Source organism: Ochotona curzoniae, unplaced genomic scaffold (assembly GCF_017591425.1).
Source record: "Ochotona curzoniae isolate NIBS_2020 unplaced genomic scaffold, NIBS_Ocur_1.0 contig_2688, whole genome shotgun sequence".
Taxonomy (NCBI): domain Eukaryota; kingdom Metazoa; phylum Chordata; class Mammalia; order Lagomorpha; family Ochotonidae; genus Ochotona; species Ochotona curzoniae.
This window is the reverse complement of record NW_024465553.1, coordinates 18,364,011-18,380,654: the sequence shown is the minus strand read 5'-3', so window position 1 is coordinate 18,380,654 and position 16,644 is coordinate 18,364,011. Positions and strand designations below refer to the sequence as shown.

The following is a 16,644-nucleotide window of genomic DNA, read 5'->3' as shown; positions in this document are numbered from 1 at the left end:
GCTTCTCTAGGCACAATAAGCCCTGAGCCAAGTGAGGTACACACCTCTGCGGTTAACACGGCTGCCGTCCACAGCGCCTGCTCGGAGCATGGCTGCGACAGGACAGCACGCAGCAGCAGCTCTGACCACTGCTCTCCAAATTCCCTACCCGGCAATCTTCCCAACAGCCAAGGTTCTGGGCACACATGGCAGGCCGAGAGGGGCAAACTCACTCTCTGAGCTGCAGGGCACAAAACCTGAAGCTCCTGGCTCTGCCCTGTCACAGCCTCAGTGAACTAGCACACAGACTGCCTTTCAATTAAACACAAAGAAAAGTCAAATTCCCTCTAGGAAAACCAATTCCAGGGCCCGGCATGGTGGTCCAGCAGCTGAAGTCCTTGCCTTGAACGCGCCAGGATCCCATACAGGCGCCAGTTCTAATCTCAGGGGCCTGCTTCCATGTTTGTGGCCTGGGAAAGCAACTGAGGATGGCTGAAAACCATGGGACCCTGCACTCGCATGGGAGACCCAGATGAGCTCCGGGCTCCCGGCTTCGGATCGGCACAGCACTGGCCGTAACGGTCAGTTGGGGGGGTGAATCATCGGATGAAAGATCTTTCTCTCTGTCTCTCCTCCTCTGTGTATCTGACTTTGCAATAAAAATAAATCTTAAAAAAAAAATCTAGTTTTCATGAGGGCACTAAATGGAAGAGTTCAAAATATCACCACTCTAGTTATAATAGAACTTCAAAAATTCATGGAAATAAAATTTAATAAAGTCAACATTTTTCGACAGTAGGCATTTTTATGACATATTTGAATATACTTCTACATGGACTGCAGCAAAATAAACAACTGGATTCCACTGTTCGTGGACTCCAGCCCCCTCATACACGCCCCTCACTTGGCCTCTGCTCCGACAGCTCCAGCTTACTCCCTGACCATCAGCTGCAGGCAGGCCAAGAAGAAGGGAAGGAAGACAGGCAAATGGCTTACTGATGGAGTCAGAGGAATGAGTCAGCAGGCCTAGAGTTGGCAGGAAGTTCATTTATAATGAGAACCTTACAACACAGTTCTAGGGTAGGGTCAGTCCTTGGGCCATAGGAGGTGGCAAGGAGCAGGTGTGCTAAGGACCAGCACCCTGGGCTCCACCACAAGCGCACACAGATAGCGCCCTGAGGCTCGCCCCACCCATCAGTTCCATGGTTGCTGTCACAGGATTTCAACACAACAGTCTTTGAAATCACAGCAGCTCAGGGTGCCCAAGCTCAAAGTGAAAGCCAAAGTTCATCTGACTTCACTTGCAAGGAAGAGAGGGTATGTTCTTGAAGGTGGCTGAATGCAGGACATACGCTGCAAAAACAACTAACAGTCCGTTCTGTGCTCTGTTTGCCTGGAAGGCTTCGCACAGTCACCCCTCCAATAGCCAAAGGGATGCTGTCTCTGGGAATGAAGGTTTAAGACACTTGAAACTATGCAGTGAAAACTGTAGTGCAGCACTCAGAAGCTGAGAGGGCCCAGAGCAGGTGTGGAAGGGTGCAGCCTCATGGGGAAGCAGAGCAGAGACAGAAGCGGCAAGGGGCAGGCGATGCTACTGGGGCAGGCCCAGGCCTTCAAGGGAGGGCAGGCTCATGCCTGCTGCCTTCTCGGGGCTGACCCACCACACACTGACCTCACCTCACCGGGCAGCTCAGAAGCAGGGAGGGAGAAGCCTCTGCCACTTTCCCCGACACAGAGCACAGCACAAAGGTGCAGAGGGAACAAGCAAGATGTTGATCTCTTTTAGTATTTGTAACTTCAATGTATGCAGATTCGGGTTCATTCCCCTTTGCCGCTCGGTCCCCTGCCAGGAAGGCCTGCTGCCTTTCTGCCTGCTGACAGGCTCACCCCCAGCCCACAGCAAGTGGCCCAGGACAAGCAGAGGTGGGGACACAGCCAGGTGAGTGACAGGTGGGCCTAACTCGACAGGACTTCCACTTCTAACCCTGAGAACCTAAGGAATTGTGAAGCACTCGGAAAGGGAGCGGGGGTTAGAGGTCACCGGGCTTTTTATTGCAGTTGAAGCAGACCCGGACAGGATGGTCCCAGCCACGCGAGGGGACAGCCCGGCGGTCGTGGGAGCAATCATCACAGAAGCCCTGCCCGCAGGCCCGGCAGTGGTGCTTGGAGAGCTTGATGCTGAACTCCTTCCGGCAGTTGTGGCAGTGCAGGATCTCATGGTCAGGCACCCAGTACGCCGGCCGGGCAGCATCTTTCACCAGCCCTGTGCCAAGGAATGGAGTGCCACAGTCAGGATAGACCGACCCTGGCAGGCCAGAGCCATCCTCAGATACCTCCTGGCATATCTCAACAGCACACATCACTTACAGGACTGCTGCCTCCCAAGCCCATCAGGATCCCGAAGGCGGAGGCACTAGCAGTGACGTTGATGGCTTTCTTAGCTCCCCAGGTGAGCCTAATTACGCAGCTGCCTTAGGGAGCACAGCAGGGGGAGCAGGGTGTGCCCCTCCGAGTGAAGAGTTGGTCATGACACCACTTGGGATGCCTGCATCCTATCCTGCAGTGCCTGGTGCAACACCGGGCTCTGTTCTCGACTCCAGCAGCTTCCTGTGGATGCATTCCCTGAGGAAGGGGCAGTGCTGATGGTTCGAGTAACTGGGTTCCTGCAACCCATGTGAGAGACTAGGTTTGAGTCCTCAGATCTTGGCTTCATCCCTTTGCCCTTCTGAGCTCTGAGGGAGGAAAGCAGCAGATGGGAGCACACACTCTCTCCTTCTCTTGGTCTCTGCCCGCATTTATCCCTCGAGAACCCCTGGGGGAATCACCAGGAAGTCAGTACTCCAGCATCAGATCACCCAAACCCCAGTCCCACCAAGTCCACGCTCGCCAGAGCCCACAAGAAGAGAAGAGACCTAACCCCTTGGGGCTTACTTGTCTTCACTCACTCACCTCTGACATCTGCTACGAGCTTCATAAGTAGTAACGGGTTTGACACACTAGCTGGGGAGCACATGGTGAGTAGGGCTGACAGCCATCTGTGCCAAGGGGAGCCCTTGCCTCCTTGAGAGAGCCCTGAGGGCAGACGCAACCTGAGCTTCAAGCCTGGGCAAATCCACCCTTGAGCCAAGAACTCCACTACTCCCTCCGTGTGCCACACTGATTATGTCTCTTCCAAGCCATTCTGGAACCCACCACCCCCTCCCCTGCCAGGAATCTCTGGACACTCCCAGAATTTGACCACCCCTGCCTGACCCCTCCACGCCCTTGTTTGTTTCCCCTTTTTTCCCTCTTGCCATCATAGCCACCCACACCCACTCCTACCTGGAGCAGAGTTGCAACCTTAAGTCCCAAATTGGTAAGAGCTCAGCTAGGGAGCGGCGTCACACACAGACACAGCCGTGACATCCCTGCCATCTCAGAGGCTCTTGCTGCCCTATGACTACCACTAACCAAAGGACAAATGCCAGTGTGTAAGCCCGGGCCTTAAGGGACAGGCAGTTTCCACTTCCTGTCCCAGGTGACATTAGCTCTTGGACTCTGAGCCACCATTTAGTCCAGCCATCCCTGGTAGGAAAACCAGAGAGGAGAGTATGAAGGATAGGGTTCCTGTGAGCTAGTCCAAGCAGCTGAAGCCTCAGGAGAGGATAGGGCTCCTGCCGACCCCAGCTTAGCAAATGTCCTGCTGGGGTCAGCTGCCATCCTGAATTACCAAGGGGAGCTCCGGGCACTGCCACCTCCCTGACTCCCAGAGCCACAGGTTGTCACCGTCAGCCTTCACAGTGGAAGGGAGCGTGTGTACCCGGGATGAGCATGAGCCCACACACATGGAAATGTTTTTGTGCTTTCTTGCTGCCCAAAAGACCCCTACTCCCACACAGCACAGCCCAAGCAGTGCTGCCAGGCCTACCTAGTGGTATGTCCATGGCTGTCACCACGGCTCCCAAGGTGTTCTGCACAGCTTCACCCACCTTCCGGGCTATCAGTGTTCCGCCTTCATCGTCCACCTGCATCTCTGAAACATCTGCGGACAAGGAAAAAGGGCAAACTGTGGCCTCCATGTCATTTCCCATTTCCCAAACAGCAAGCTCAGGAGGCCACCTCGGAGCACTTCTGGGTGCTTTTCCCAGAGCAGCACAGTCCAAGTGTCTACCATGCAGACCAGGCCAGCCAAGACCATGAAATTGGATAACATGTGTTACCTTGTACTTGCAACTCTTGCAAGTAAACAAGAAAATGGCCCCGTGTGGTGGCCTAGCAGCTAAAGTCCTCGCCTTGAGCGCACTAGGATCCCATTTGGGCACCAGTTCTAATCCTGGCAGCTCCACTTGCCATCCAGCTCCCTGCTTGTGGCCTGGGAAAGCAGTCCAGGATGGCCCAAAGACTTGGGACCCTGCACCCATGTGGGAGACCTGGAGGAAGTTCTTGGCTTCTGGCTTCAGATCAGCATAGCACCAGCCACTGCGCTCACTTGAGTGAACCAGCGGATGGAAAATCTTCCTCTCTCTCTCTCTCTCTCCTCCGCTCTGTATATCTGACTTTGTAATAAAAATAAATAAATCTTAGAAGAAAAAAGTAAACCAGACAAGATCTGTAAGCGTGATCTAGCATGTTTTTCAGGGAGAAAACAGGCCAAGCCGTGTCTCACAAACACTGCAACCTATTTTCTTCCCAGAGAGGAAAAGCACCTGTAGGACCCTCAGCTACAACTTACAGGACAGCTGACGTAGCCACGGGGAACAGTGGCCCCACGCTAGCTCTGGAGTTAGGTCCTATGGGAGTCCAGTTCCCAACCCCCAGGGCCAAACAGGGCCGTTCTCCCTAGCACCCGGCGCCAGGCCCCACGTTACCTAACTGCACGTTCCTGGCTTCGTAGCAGTTGTCACACACCCGCACAGGTGCGGGGCCCCAGCCCCGCTCGGGCACTGGCCGCGTCTTGGAGGAACAGCTGTCGCAGAAGCCCTCCCCACAGGCCCGGCAGTGGTGCTTAGTGTCATTGTCTTTAAAGGACGTTGCACACTTGTTGCAGCTCTGCGCGAAACAAGAAAGAGGCAGGTGTCACGGGCTTCTGTTTGGCTAAGAACGTCACTAGCCTCTGGAGATCACTGGGAACCCAGGGAGGGAGCCATACTCTCCACTGCCAAGAGTTGCTCTGGTGGAAAGGAATCATGGTGGGAGCCAGGTTCCTGCCCAAGGTAGGCCAAGGCAAGGCAGCACTAGAGGCTTCTGTCCTGAGCCAAGGGTGACCCCACATAGCCTGCAATGGCCCTTCTCCTCACCCCACCCCGACTTGGAAGTTAGGACTTCTGATTTCTCAGCAGTAGGAACTGGGCCTTGCAGATACTGACACTCAAACCCACTACCACAAAGAAAATGCTTGCCAGTGGATGGACACTTAGCTTAGTGGGTAAGGCTACCTCCCACATCCGAGTTTCCCTGGCTTACATCCTGGCTCCACTCCTGACTGCAGCTTTCTGTTCATAGGGAATTTGAGAAGCAGTGGTGACAAAGGAGCCTGTCACCCACATGGGAGACATAGATTTCATCCCGAGCTCCTGGCTTCACCTGGTACAGCCCCACAGGTATTTGGGAAATAAACTACAGGATCAATGCCAACTTCCTGTGCCCCATCCCAGAACAGGCTCCACACAGGGCCAAAAGCACAGGCCGTGCAGGCTGTGCTAGGGATGCAACACAGGGGACAACTGTCCCACTGTACCAAGATCTGGGAGTTGGGCCTCCAGTAGGCAGGTGCAATCTGGTCGGTGAGCCAGGAGGTCACAGCCTTGGTGGGCCCGAGGCTCAGCTCGGACACGGACTGCGCCATGAAGTTCATGCCGTCCAGGAGGCGCTGGGCTGCATTGTTGTTGTCCTTGAGGAACCCATCAGTCTGAAATGAGAAACAGTGCCCATCATGCCCAGTAGAGACATTAGAGGTGGCAGAGAGTGGCACCGGGGAGCTGCACATGCCCTGGAACCAGTCCACCCCTCACAACTTGGCAGGCAGGAGTGGGGCCCAGCAGCCAGCAGCCAAACAAGTTTACATCCAACCAGAAAGCACTGACTCACTCCCTGCAACATGACCACACACCAGGCCTGCAGCCATTGCCTCTGCCCCTGTGACCTGACACCTCCTCCAGGAGGCCTCCCTCTCCCGTTGCAGGCTCTCTGTCCCTGCAGTACCTTATGTCCCCTGGAACCCAACTTCTGTGTGCAAGTGCAGTGACTATGGACTCATCCAGCTTCCCATTTGAATATCAGCAAACTGAGAACAACCTATCTTATTCATTCTTCCATTCTGGGAAAGCATGAAGTTTAATTTGGGACACATACGATCTTGACAGAACCAGAGAAAGCAATCCTAAAATTCATACGGGACCACCAATAAACAAGGGAAAAAATATTCTAAAATTCATTTCAGACACAAAGCACTGAGCGATGCATGTTTAAATGAAGGGAAGAGCCTGCCAGCAAAAACGGAAGGGCCTGTGCTCAGCCCCTAAGGGCCAGGAGGGATGCAGCCACAGGCAACCATGGCATCCCAGGCTCCCTGAAATACCCAGGATGCTCCCGATAGCACAGCCTCTCAGTTAGTGGCCACTTTAAATCCTTGGAAGGAAGGCCTGGACAGCAATACCTGGGAGCCTGGCTCCAGGCAGAAACTCACAGGACAAGACCAAGACACAGAAGGCCTGAAAATGGGTAGGACACAGAGGCAGTGACCAAATCCTGAGTCTGGGGGGCGACTGCAGGAGCCAGGAGGGTCCTGCAAGGCAACTGCTAGGTATGGGAGGAGTTTTGGGGGGCAGCCAGCAAGGAGAGCATCCAACTAGATGAGTCTCTCAGGGAGACACCCTTCTCTTTGTTGAGGAGGGGAATGGGTGGGTCTGTTGTGCTTTGTGCACCCTGAATGGCACCACTGCTGAAAACACATTTGTATCTCTAAAATCTTTAATTTAAAAAAGGGGGGGTGGCAATCTGGAGCACTACATGAGTTGATCATATAATCATGACAAACAGCATAAATGCCCCAAAATTAGAGAACATCACAGTACATCAAACTACACAGCACTGGTCAAATGACCACACACAGTGGCACCAAGGAATACCACAAAAATGGAAACAATGAGGAAATACAATGAAATGAAATATAAGTGTCTGAAAAGAAAGCATACAAATGGCATGTAAATGATAATTTATGAAGATGTCCTCAACAGGAGACTAAATGAGAGCATGGAAAAAGTCCTATTCGCTAAAGGACTAGACACTGTAGATTTTTGTTTTCTTGAAAGCTGCACTTCTACTACGTGTGCAAGAACAGAAGTAATTAAACAAGGACAGCTCTCAACTCATGCCTCCCTATAACCACTCACATCCCAAAATCCCTGGTTAACCTCAATTCTAAACAAGATCTGCTTTTCCACGTGAATAACTGAAGCACACTTCTTACTCCTGGCCACACGTGCACGATCTCGGTCCGCACCACCGTGTCCACAGGATCCTGGTTCCCAAACCAGTACTGCCGGCTGCGATAGACCACGCCACAGTTAGGACACTCAATCACATACCTACGAAAGAGGAGATGGACACAGTGAGGCAGCCAGGGGCATGGCAAGCACACACACTCAATGCCCCCTGGGTGAGGCTGCTGCAACTCACCCAGACCAGGCGTACTTGGCGAGACCCATCCAGGGTGAGTCAGTGGAGGCAGACGTCTTGGGCACCACGCTGACTTCCTTGCCTCTCTCATAGCAGGCCTGTAATGTGGACACTCTGCAGCATAGCCTACACACACCAGACCCATGGCCGCCTCGCCTCCCTACTCAGCCCCAGGTGGGCCTGAGGTTAGCCCCTCAAGATTGAACTGGGTGTGCACTGGGACACCCAGCCTCTTTCTCGCACACCTGTCCCACCCAGAAGGAACACAGCCAAACTACCTCCCTGCTCTACTTGAGAATGAATGCTCAATGGGCATGACCTGACAAGGTAAATACAATACAAAGGAAAAGAGCTCAAAAAAGTAGATGGGGGAATGGGGACCCAGGGTGTAGAGTGAGTACTTTAGCATGGGGTCAGAAGTACAGAAACTGCTAGAAGTCAATCTAGCATCCAGCACTGTGGGACACAGTCAGGTCAACGACCACCAGTCTGCCCAAAACGACTGTGCGTGCAGCAAGCTGGCCTGCCAGACTCACCTTGCAGGTGTAAACTCGGTTGTCATACTGGTGGGAGTATCTGCAGCGGCTCTTGGCTTCGTGAGGCACTCCTTCCTTACCATGGTTCATGCTGTTCTTACATCCAACCCTGAGTGAAGTCCAAAAATGTGGTGAGGCCTTACAGGGCCAACAAAGCTTCCACGGGGGCTCCAACTCTTGGCCGGGTGCAGGTCTTGGTTACTAACAGGGCTCTGGGAGTGGGGGCAGGTTGCATGGCTCATGTCAGCCAGGCTGCTGTGCTAGGCCTGAACCTGCGGCACCCAGAGGCAACAGAAACATCACCCAAGACAAAGGAAAGCAATGGGAGGCATCTCTATTTGACCCCAGGCAGGAAGGGAAGATACAGACGACATCAACTTGACCACCAGACACCCGAAAGATTTGACCATCTCGTGTTGGCATCACCAAACTCTACACAGGACAAAATGGAAAATATAACGGGACAGACTGCCCAGCGGCAAAACAAAAATCACCCCCAGACATGGCAGTACCACCCTGGGAAGCCTCAGCTGGAACAAGAAAAACGGTGAGCTCAGCCAGCCTGTCAACACAGGGGAAGACACCAGGACTTTGGGATCTCCCTGGGATAAAATGAGGGTTCTGGAAACCCTGGGTAGGTTCAATTAGGACGGGAAAGTGACGATTCCATAGTGCATAAACCCCTCCCATTGGGCTCACAAGGCCCAGCATAAAGGAGGGGACATCTCGCTAGCATCACGTCCCCCTTTGCAAGCTCCTGGCACAAGTCACACAATCTAGGAGCCACGCCTTCACACTGGCTCAGCAGTCACTATCCAGCTGCTGGCCTTGAAGGCCATGGGGTCCAGCAGACCAGTCACCATCATCGTCAACGACTCAAACTGATCCAGGATCCCCAAAGCACAGTCCTGGCCAACAAGATCTGCACCACCTGAGAAGCCACAGGCCTCACTTCCGACCTGCTCCACCAGAAACATTCAGGGGAGGCTCTAACAGCCTCTTGCAACATGCCCTTCTGGTTTTCCTAACACAGGGAAAACTGAGGCACCACTGGCCTCACTGTGCATCACACAGTGGGGTCCACAGCGTTGCCATCCCCCAGAGCTGGCGTCAGGCCTCATTCAGCCCTAACTCTGGGTATTTTCCTAAGACCTCCAGGCTATGCTCCTGTTGGCTCAAGCAGAAGACTCAGCAGCTCAAATCCAAACCTTCAGATTGACCCGCATATAACAATCAGATGCTGAGCCTTTTAAATGACCCAGGGCTGGGCCTCAGCCCCCAGATCACCTGCCTGGAGGTGGCCTCGGTCATTTGGGAGGTCCCTGTGATAGATAAGTGCTCTTGGCATTTGCCCTTGCCACAGCAAAAATCCCCTGGGACTGGGTCCACCACTGTGCCTGACCTGCAGCGTGGTGCTTAGGAGGCAGCTGAGAGCAGCATATCCAACTCAAAGCCTGAGTGAGAGGCAGAGAAGGCCACCCAGGCAGGACTCGTGGCACAAAAGCGGCCTGGCTCAGGAGGCAGTCTGGCTCAGACTACACTAGGTCAGAGCCCAGGGGCACGTGTCCTGGAAGCCCTTGTGACCTCCAACAGCAGCCAGCAGCCATCCTGGCTCCCACGGGAACAGCCCAGATGTGTTACCTCCGGCCTCACCTCCAGCCCCGCCCCCGTGGCCTCCACAGCCACGCACACTCACCCACAGCTGAGGCACAGGGAAGAGCAGGTGAAGTACTCATCGGGAAAGAAGGAGCTGTGTGCCATCTGGTCATCGGGGATCTCTCCGCTAAAGCGGTCGCTCAGGGCCTGCGAGGGAAGGCAACAGTGAGGCCTCCGACCCAGAGCTGTGCAAGCCCCAAAGCAGCCTCTCCGAACTCCTCACCGCTGACTGCTTTCCTAAAATGCCACAGTAAAGACGGAACCTGGTAACTGGGGTCCCTCAACCTTGACCTTCAATACTAAACTTGGTCCAAACCACAGGAAATCTCAGAAAGAATCGGCCCATTTCCCAATAGATCAAGAGTGAGCCAAGCACTCACTCCTCGCCACCCTAGAAGTCATCAACCCGTGCCACAGCTCGGGGGCCACAACTGTGGCACAGGCGTTAAAAGCTCCTGTCTGCCCCAGCCCAGCCCCAACCGTTACAGCTGTTTGGGAAGTGAATGAACGAATGCAAGATCGGGCTTCTTTCTCCCTCTAACTCTGCTTTTCAGATGAATAAACAAAACCTAAAAAAAGACTGACAGATCAGCCGCGCACCTCCTCTCTGGTCACTTGGGCGCAAGGAGTGGAGACGCACTCCCTTGCTAAGGGGAGCGCCCAGGGGAAAGCTTGGCATTTCCAGGATTCCGCCCCAGTCCTCACCCCAGGCACTGAGTTTACTAAGCCAGAGGACTGTCTCAACACAGGAAAAAATGTCCACAGCCAAAAAACAAGGCAGAACTATCAACGACGCTATGCTTGGAACCAGCAAAGGGCGAAGATCAGGGCCCAGTAAGATACAGCATCTGCACGGCCACTCTGTCGGGCTGAGAGCACAAACTACCCCGCAGGGCTGGCATTCCTCAGGTCAGAGAGAAACAAGAAACCAGTCACTGCTGCTTGCACCAAGGCGATGGGACCACTCTATCTCGGGTGGCCAGACCCCAATTATTCATGGGCAGAGAAGGGAGAGCAGCCTTGAACTAGAGGGTGAGACGTTACTTCCTTTAAAAAAAATCATTTAGTGACAGGCACTGTGGCCTAGTAGCTAAAGTCCTCACCTTGAATGTGCCGGGATCCCATACGGGCACTGGTTCTAATCCTGGCAGCCCCACTTCCCATCTAGTCCCCTGCTTGTGGCCTGGGAAAGCAGTCGAGGATGGCTCAAAGCCTTGAGACCCTGCACGCATGTAGCAGACCCAGAAGAGTTCCTCGCTCCTGCTTCAGATCAGCACAACACAGGCCATTGGGGAGTGAATCATCAGATGGAAGATCTTCCTCTCTGTCTCTCCTCCTCTCTGTATATCTGACTTTTCAAGCCAAAAAAAAAAAAAAAACACTCCATGCCAACTAAGAGAGAACACTCTCCTGGTGGCAGTAACGAATCAGACCTGGAGAAGCTTCGGCACCTAGGGGAGCACATCAGGGGCTCTCTGAGAGACCAATGCTGAAATGCCCGAGGCCCACGGGAAGGACACACTGTCCTCCTTCTCCCAGAACCTGCTGCTCCCCTTCCATTGCAGACACAGCCTCCACCTGGTCCAGCCTTTGCCAGTTCCAATTTTCCACACCTCACATCATTCCACGGTTTCTTGGGCTCACTTCCTCCCAAGGTCCCAGAGTAGGAAGGGCAAGGTCACAAAGGGCCTCTGCTCAGAGTGCTAGGGAAGCTTCTGGAAAAGGTTGCTGGGAGACCAAATGATATAGAACCTCAGCTGCCTTGGCAACAGGGTGGCCATCTTCTATTGTACCTGCAAGGTGAGCCCCAGACACCAGGGCCTGCAGGCAACTCCTGACTCAAAATACTCTTGGATAATCAATGATGCTACCCAGCCTTCCCAATGTGCTATAACAGCGAGTGAGTTTCTACACCTCCAAACCAAATCTAAAGAATATACGACACAAACCCCCTGCAAGTTCAGCTTGAGAATGGTTCACTAGGGCCCAGTGCGGAAGCCTAGTTGCTAAAGTCTTCACCCTGAATACATCGGGATCCCATATGGGTGCCAGTTCTAATTCCCAGCAGCTCCACTCCCCAACCAGCTCCCTGCTTGTGGCCTGGGAAAGCAGTCGAGGACAGCCCAAAGCCTTGGGACCCTGAACCTGTGTGGGAGACCCGGAGGGAGCTCCTAGCTCCTGGCTTTGGATCGGCTTAGCTCTGGCCATTGTGGTAACTTAGGGACTAAGCCAGTGGATGCAAAATCTTTCTCTTTGTCTTTCCTCTATGTAAATCTCCCTTTCCAATTAAAATGGCTCCCTAATTATTCAGAAGTGCAAACACACATAACCATAATCAGCACAAGATTGAAATTCCCCCATTGCCCAGTGGGAAAGCCCCTATTCCCTTGTTATCCCTGTATCTCTGTCCATTTAAACAGGTTTGCCTGCTCAGGGAGACATTGCTGGGTAGGTATTTGGGCTAAGGATCCTGTGGAAAGCAGTGAATGGTGGGAAATAAACAAGCTAGCAGAGAGACTAGGTCTGGACTACAGTGTAGACCGCAGGAAGCAGGCTGACTGGGAGAACCATTCCAAAGCATCATGGCCAAGCCCCTGGGGCAGAAAGAGGCTACAGATTTCTCATCTCGCTCCCTCTCTGCTCTCTTCCTCCTCAATCCTCAATTACATTTCAAACTACACTTCCTGTTCAATAATGAAACATACAGAGTAATGTTTGGACGCCCGCAACGCAGCAGGACTACATCAGCCAGGTGGAACCTCATAAATAAGATACAGCATTTAATGTTTTAAAACCACGCTAATGGGGTGGGCATTTGGCACAGAGCTTACACTGCCACTTGGGATGTCCCAAGTGCCTGGGCTGAGTCACAGATAGCTCCGCTTCTGACTGCATTTCCGGCTAATGCACCCCTTAAGGGGCAGTGCTGGCAGCTCCACGACTGCCCTGCGTGTCGTAGGCACTGGGAGAAATTATCAACGTGCAAGATTTTATCAGTCTCTGTCCACCTTTTAAAAAAATAAAAATAAGTACATATGTATGCACATCCATATGCACACATAAATATATTAAAACAACAGACATGTATAACATAACAGCAAAAGATAGCCAAGACACATAGCTGTCTTGTGAAGGACTATACTACTAAAACCATATAGGGAAAATCAGTCAGGGGATGGAATTCAGGGTGGGAGGGAAATCCCAGACTCCACAGAATTGTACAATAAAATTCAAAATTTAAAATAAAAATTGAAAAAAACTAAGTGAAGAAGTAAAAAGAAAACTAAGGTGTCTTTTAAAATAAGTGAAAAAAAAAAAAACAAGCTGTAGAATGATATGAATGGGATTGATCTTGCTCATGCAAAAATTACATATATATAAAATACAGATGCATTTACACACAGCACTAGAAAATTTCTGAAACGATATCCAATAAGCTACTAAGAATGCTTCTCGGGCCAACAGCAGTATCTCAGTACCAAAAGTCCTCACCTTTAATACGCCAGGATTCCATATGGGTGTAGATTCTAATCCCAGAGGCCCTGCTTCCCATCCAGCTCCCTGCTTGTGGCCTAAGAAAGCAGTCAAGGGCGGCCCAAAGCCTTGGGACCCTGCACCCTTGTGGGAGACCAGGAACAGACTCCATGCTTCAGGCTGGCGCAGCACTGGCCATTGTGGTCACTTAGGGAGTGAACCATCAGATGGAAGATCTTCCTCACTGTCTTTCCTCCTCTCTGTATACCCGACTTTCCATTAAAAATAAGTATATATTTAAAAAGGATAAAAAAAGAATGCTTCTCTGCAGAATAAAAAGTGAGGGCTGAGGAAACAAGGGGCCTTAACTACCTCACAGCTTATCGTGCAATTTCAATTGCTTATCACCAGTACATGTTTTATAATTTTCAAATGACTATTTGAAGAATTGTTTTTAATTTAAAAGGTAGAGCTAGAGAGAGATTGAGAGACACAAAAAGACTTTCTATCAGTTGGTTCACTCCCTAAATGGCCCAAGCACCGGGATCCCATTTGGGTGCCAGTTCACATCCAGCTGCTCCACTTAGCATCCAGCTCCCTGCTTGTGGCCCAGGAAAGCAGTGGAGGACAGCCCAAAGCCAGCACCAGCATGGAAGACTAGGAAGAAGCCTCTGGCTCCTGGCTCCTGGCTGCAGATCAGCTCAGCTCCAGCTGTTGCAGCCATTTTGGGAGCGAAGCAGTGGATGGAACATCTTTCTGTCTCTCCTTGCCTAAATAAATATGACCTGCCAATGCAATAAAATAAATGCAGAATGTGGGGGCCCAAGAAAGTGAGCCCCGGGCTCCTGGCTTTGACCTAGCCCAACCACACCTATTGCAAGCATTTGGGGAATGAAACAGTAAATGAAAATATTCCTATTTATACATCCATTATTCTAATTTGCCTTTCAAATCAATTTTAAATAACAAACGAAAAGCCTTGGTGTCCAAAATGGGAGTGGTACGTGGCAGTAGGCCCTAAGGCAGTGGCCAGACTGGGGTGAGGTTCATGGGACACTGGAGTCCCGCCTTTAAAAATGGCTAAAGTGTTGGTTGTGTAACCTCCCGTTCTTGAAACACAGCTGCTCCTGAAGCAGCAAGCCTGCCCATCGGCTTCCTCATTCAGATGCGTCCACAGTTCCTCCCACCATGACAACACCAGCTGCTGCCTGCCCCAGAGCCCAAACCAAACGTGTCTTGTCTACCTGGTCTAAGGTCTTCGTGGACACCCACAATGTGGAGCTAAATAAGATCTCCATTTATAAAGCTAGCCGCTGTCAGCTATTTCACTATAGAGACAAATATCTTTCGAAAGGGTCACATTTTCTGACCTTCTTAGAAGTGCAGTAAGTTCTGACAAGCACCACAGCACAGCCAGACTCTCTCTCCTTTGCTCTTAAGTCCTCGATGAATCATCCAAACTGATTAACGAAGCTTGCTGTGCCTCAATGTTCTTGCTTTGAACACTAAAAGGATCAAGAAAAGCCCCACCGTGTAGACAGCAGTACCTGGCTAATAACAGGAGGCATTCCATAAAGGCTAGCCCAGAGAAGCACTGTAATAATATATCGCTCAGAAATGGGCAGAAACACTTGCTTTCGCACCAACCCTTGAATAGACTTGAACATGTAACTGTAATATGCAACACAGAAAGCACTGTTTTAATTGCGGGCCCAACATGGTAGCCTAGCAGCTAAAGTCCTTGCCCTGCACACACCGGGATTACATATGGGCACTGGCTCTAATCCAGGCAGCCATGCTTTCCCATCCAGCTCCCTGCTTCTGGCCTGGGAAAGCAGTGGAAGATGGCCCAAGGCCTTGGGATCCTGCACAAAAAACAAAAACAAAACAAAAACAAAAGAGGCTCTGGGCTCCTGGCTTCGGATCGGCGCAGCCGCTTGGGGAATGAATCAATGGACAGAAGATTTTCCTCTCTCTTTCTTCCTCCTCTCTGTATATCTGATTTTACAATAAAAGTAAAAATCTTAAAAAAAAAAATCCTGGGCCCGGTGCGGTGGCGCAAGTGGTTAAGGTCCTCGTCTTGCATGCCCATATGGGCGCCGGTTCTAATCCCGGCAGCCCCGCTTCCCTTCCAGCTCCCTGCCTGTGGCCTGGGAAAGCAGTCGAGGACGGCCCAAAGCTTTGGGACCCTGCACCCGCGTGGGAGACCCGGAAGAGGCTCCTGGCTTCGGATCGGCATAGTATCGGCCCGTTGCGCTCACTTGGGGAGTGAATCATCGGATGGAAGATCTTCCTCTCTGTCTCTCCTCTCTGTATATCCGCCTTTCCAAAAAAAAATAATAAAAATAAATATTTTTTTAAAAAAATCCTTGCATGTTACAAATAAGAACTATCAAAAATACTGCAATAGAATTACATATCCAACTATACAAAATTATAGGAATGGGAAAGATGTTCGCTGTTGATTTTAATGTACACATATTAGGAGCCAGAGTTATCAGCTAATGAGTTATGCTCTCGCCTGGGACGCCAGATTCCCACCTGCTGCCAGCTGAAGCCTCAACTTCTCATTACACTCCCCAGCCTCCTGCCTGCTACTGTGCATGGGGACACAGTGGAAGCTGAGCCAAGAACTCAGGCCACTGTCATCCCCGTGGAGTTCTAGGCTCCTGGTTCGGCCTGGTCCTGTCCCAGCTGTTGCAGCCATTTGGGAAATAAACCAGCAGATGGAAGATCATGCTTCCTTCTATGTGTATCTCTGTAACTCTGCCTAAGACACACATTAAAAGTTTTTGGTCCTATGCTTTATCCTTAATCTTGCATTTCAAGAACATTCCAAATCTAGAAAAAGAATTTATATGATTTTAGTTGTGATGTTGTCCAACAACTCTTCTTCTTTTTTTTTTTTTTAAAGATTTATTTTTTATTACAAAGTCAGATGTACAGAAAAGAGAGACAGAGAGGAAGATCTTCCGTCTGATGAATCATCCCCCAAATGAGCCCACGGCCAGTGCTCCGCCGATCCCAAGCCAGGAGCCAGGAACTTCTTCCGGGTCTCCCACATGGGTGCAGGGTCCCAAAGCTTTGGCCGTCCTTCACTGCCTTCCCAGGCCACAAGCAGGGAGCTGGATGGGAAGTGAGCTGCCGGGAGTAGAACCAGTGCCCATATGGGATCCCGGCGCATTCAAAGCGAGGACTTTAGCCGCTAGGCCATGCCGCCAGGCCCCAACAACTCTTCTTTTGATGAAACTTGTAGACAGTGAAATACAATACGTGTGTAAACAACACACCCTCTGCAACGTGTGTGGTACAAGTAACATTTCAGGTTTTTTTCAGATATTGG

General features: G+C 51.4%; 1 protein-coding gene across 3 annotated transcripts in view; it reads right to left on the bottom strand.

The window, feature by feature from the left end:
• Positions 1-1,011: 1,011 nt before the first annotated feature.
• The window catches only part of ZFYVE1 (zinc finger FYVE-type containing 1), a 47,619-nt gene continuing 31,986 nt past the window's right edge, over positions 1,012-16,644 (bottom strand). The window contains exons 5-13 of one of the 3 annotated variants that reach the window (XM_040975340.1): positions 9,868-9,974; positions 8,172-8,280; positions 7,636-7,733; positions 7,427-7,544; positions 5,696-5,866; positions 4,827-5,007; positions 3,887-4,000; positions 2,929-3,051; positions 1,012-2,242 (exon numbers count right to left, since the gene is read on the bottom strand). In XM_040975340.1, coding sequence (XP_040831274.1) covers positions 2,010-2,242; positions 2,929-3,051; positions 3,887-4,000; positions 4,827-5,007; positions 5,696-5,866; positions 7,427-7,544; positions 7,636-7,733; positions 8,172-8,280; positions 9,868-9,974 — 1,254 coding nt within the window. In that variant the 3' untranslated portion in view covers positions 1,012-2,009. Of the gene's footprint in view, positions 2,243-2,928; positions 3,052-3,886; positions 4,001-4,826; positions 5,008-5,695; positions 5,867-7,426; positions 7,545-7,635; positions 7,734-8,171; positions 8,281-9,867; positions 9,975-11,445; positions 11,487-16,644 lie in introns of those variants that run through there. The other 2 variants (XM_040975342.1, XM_040975341.1) reach the window with 2 other exon arrangements.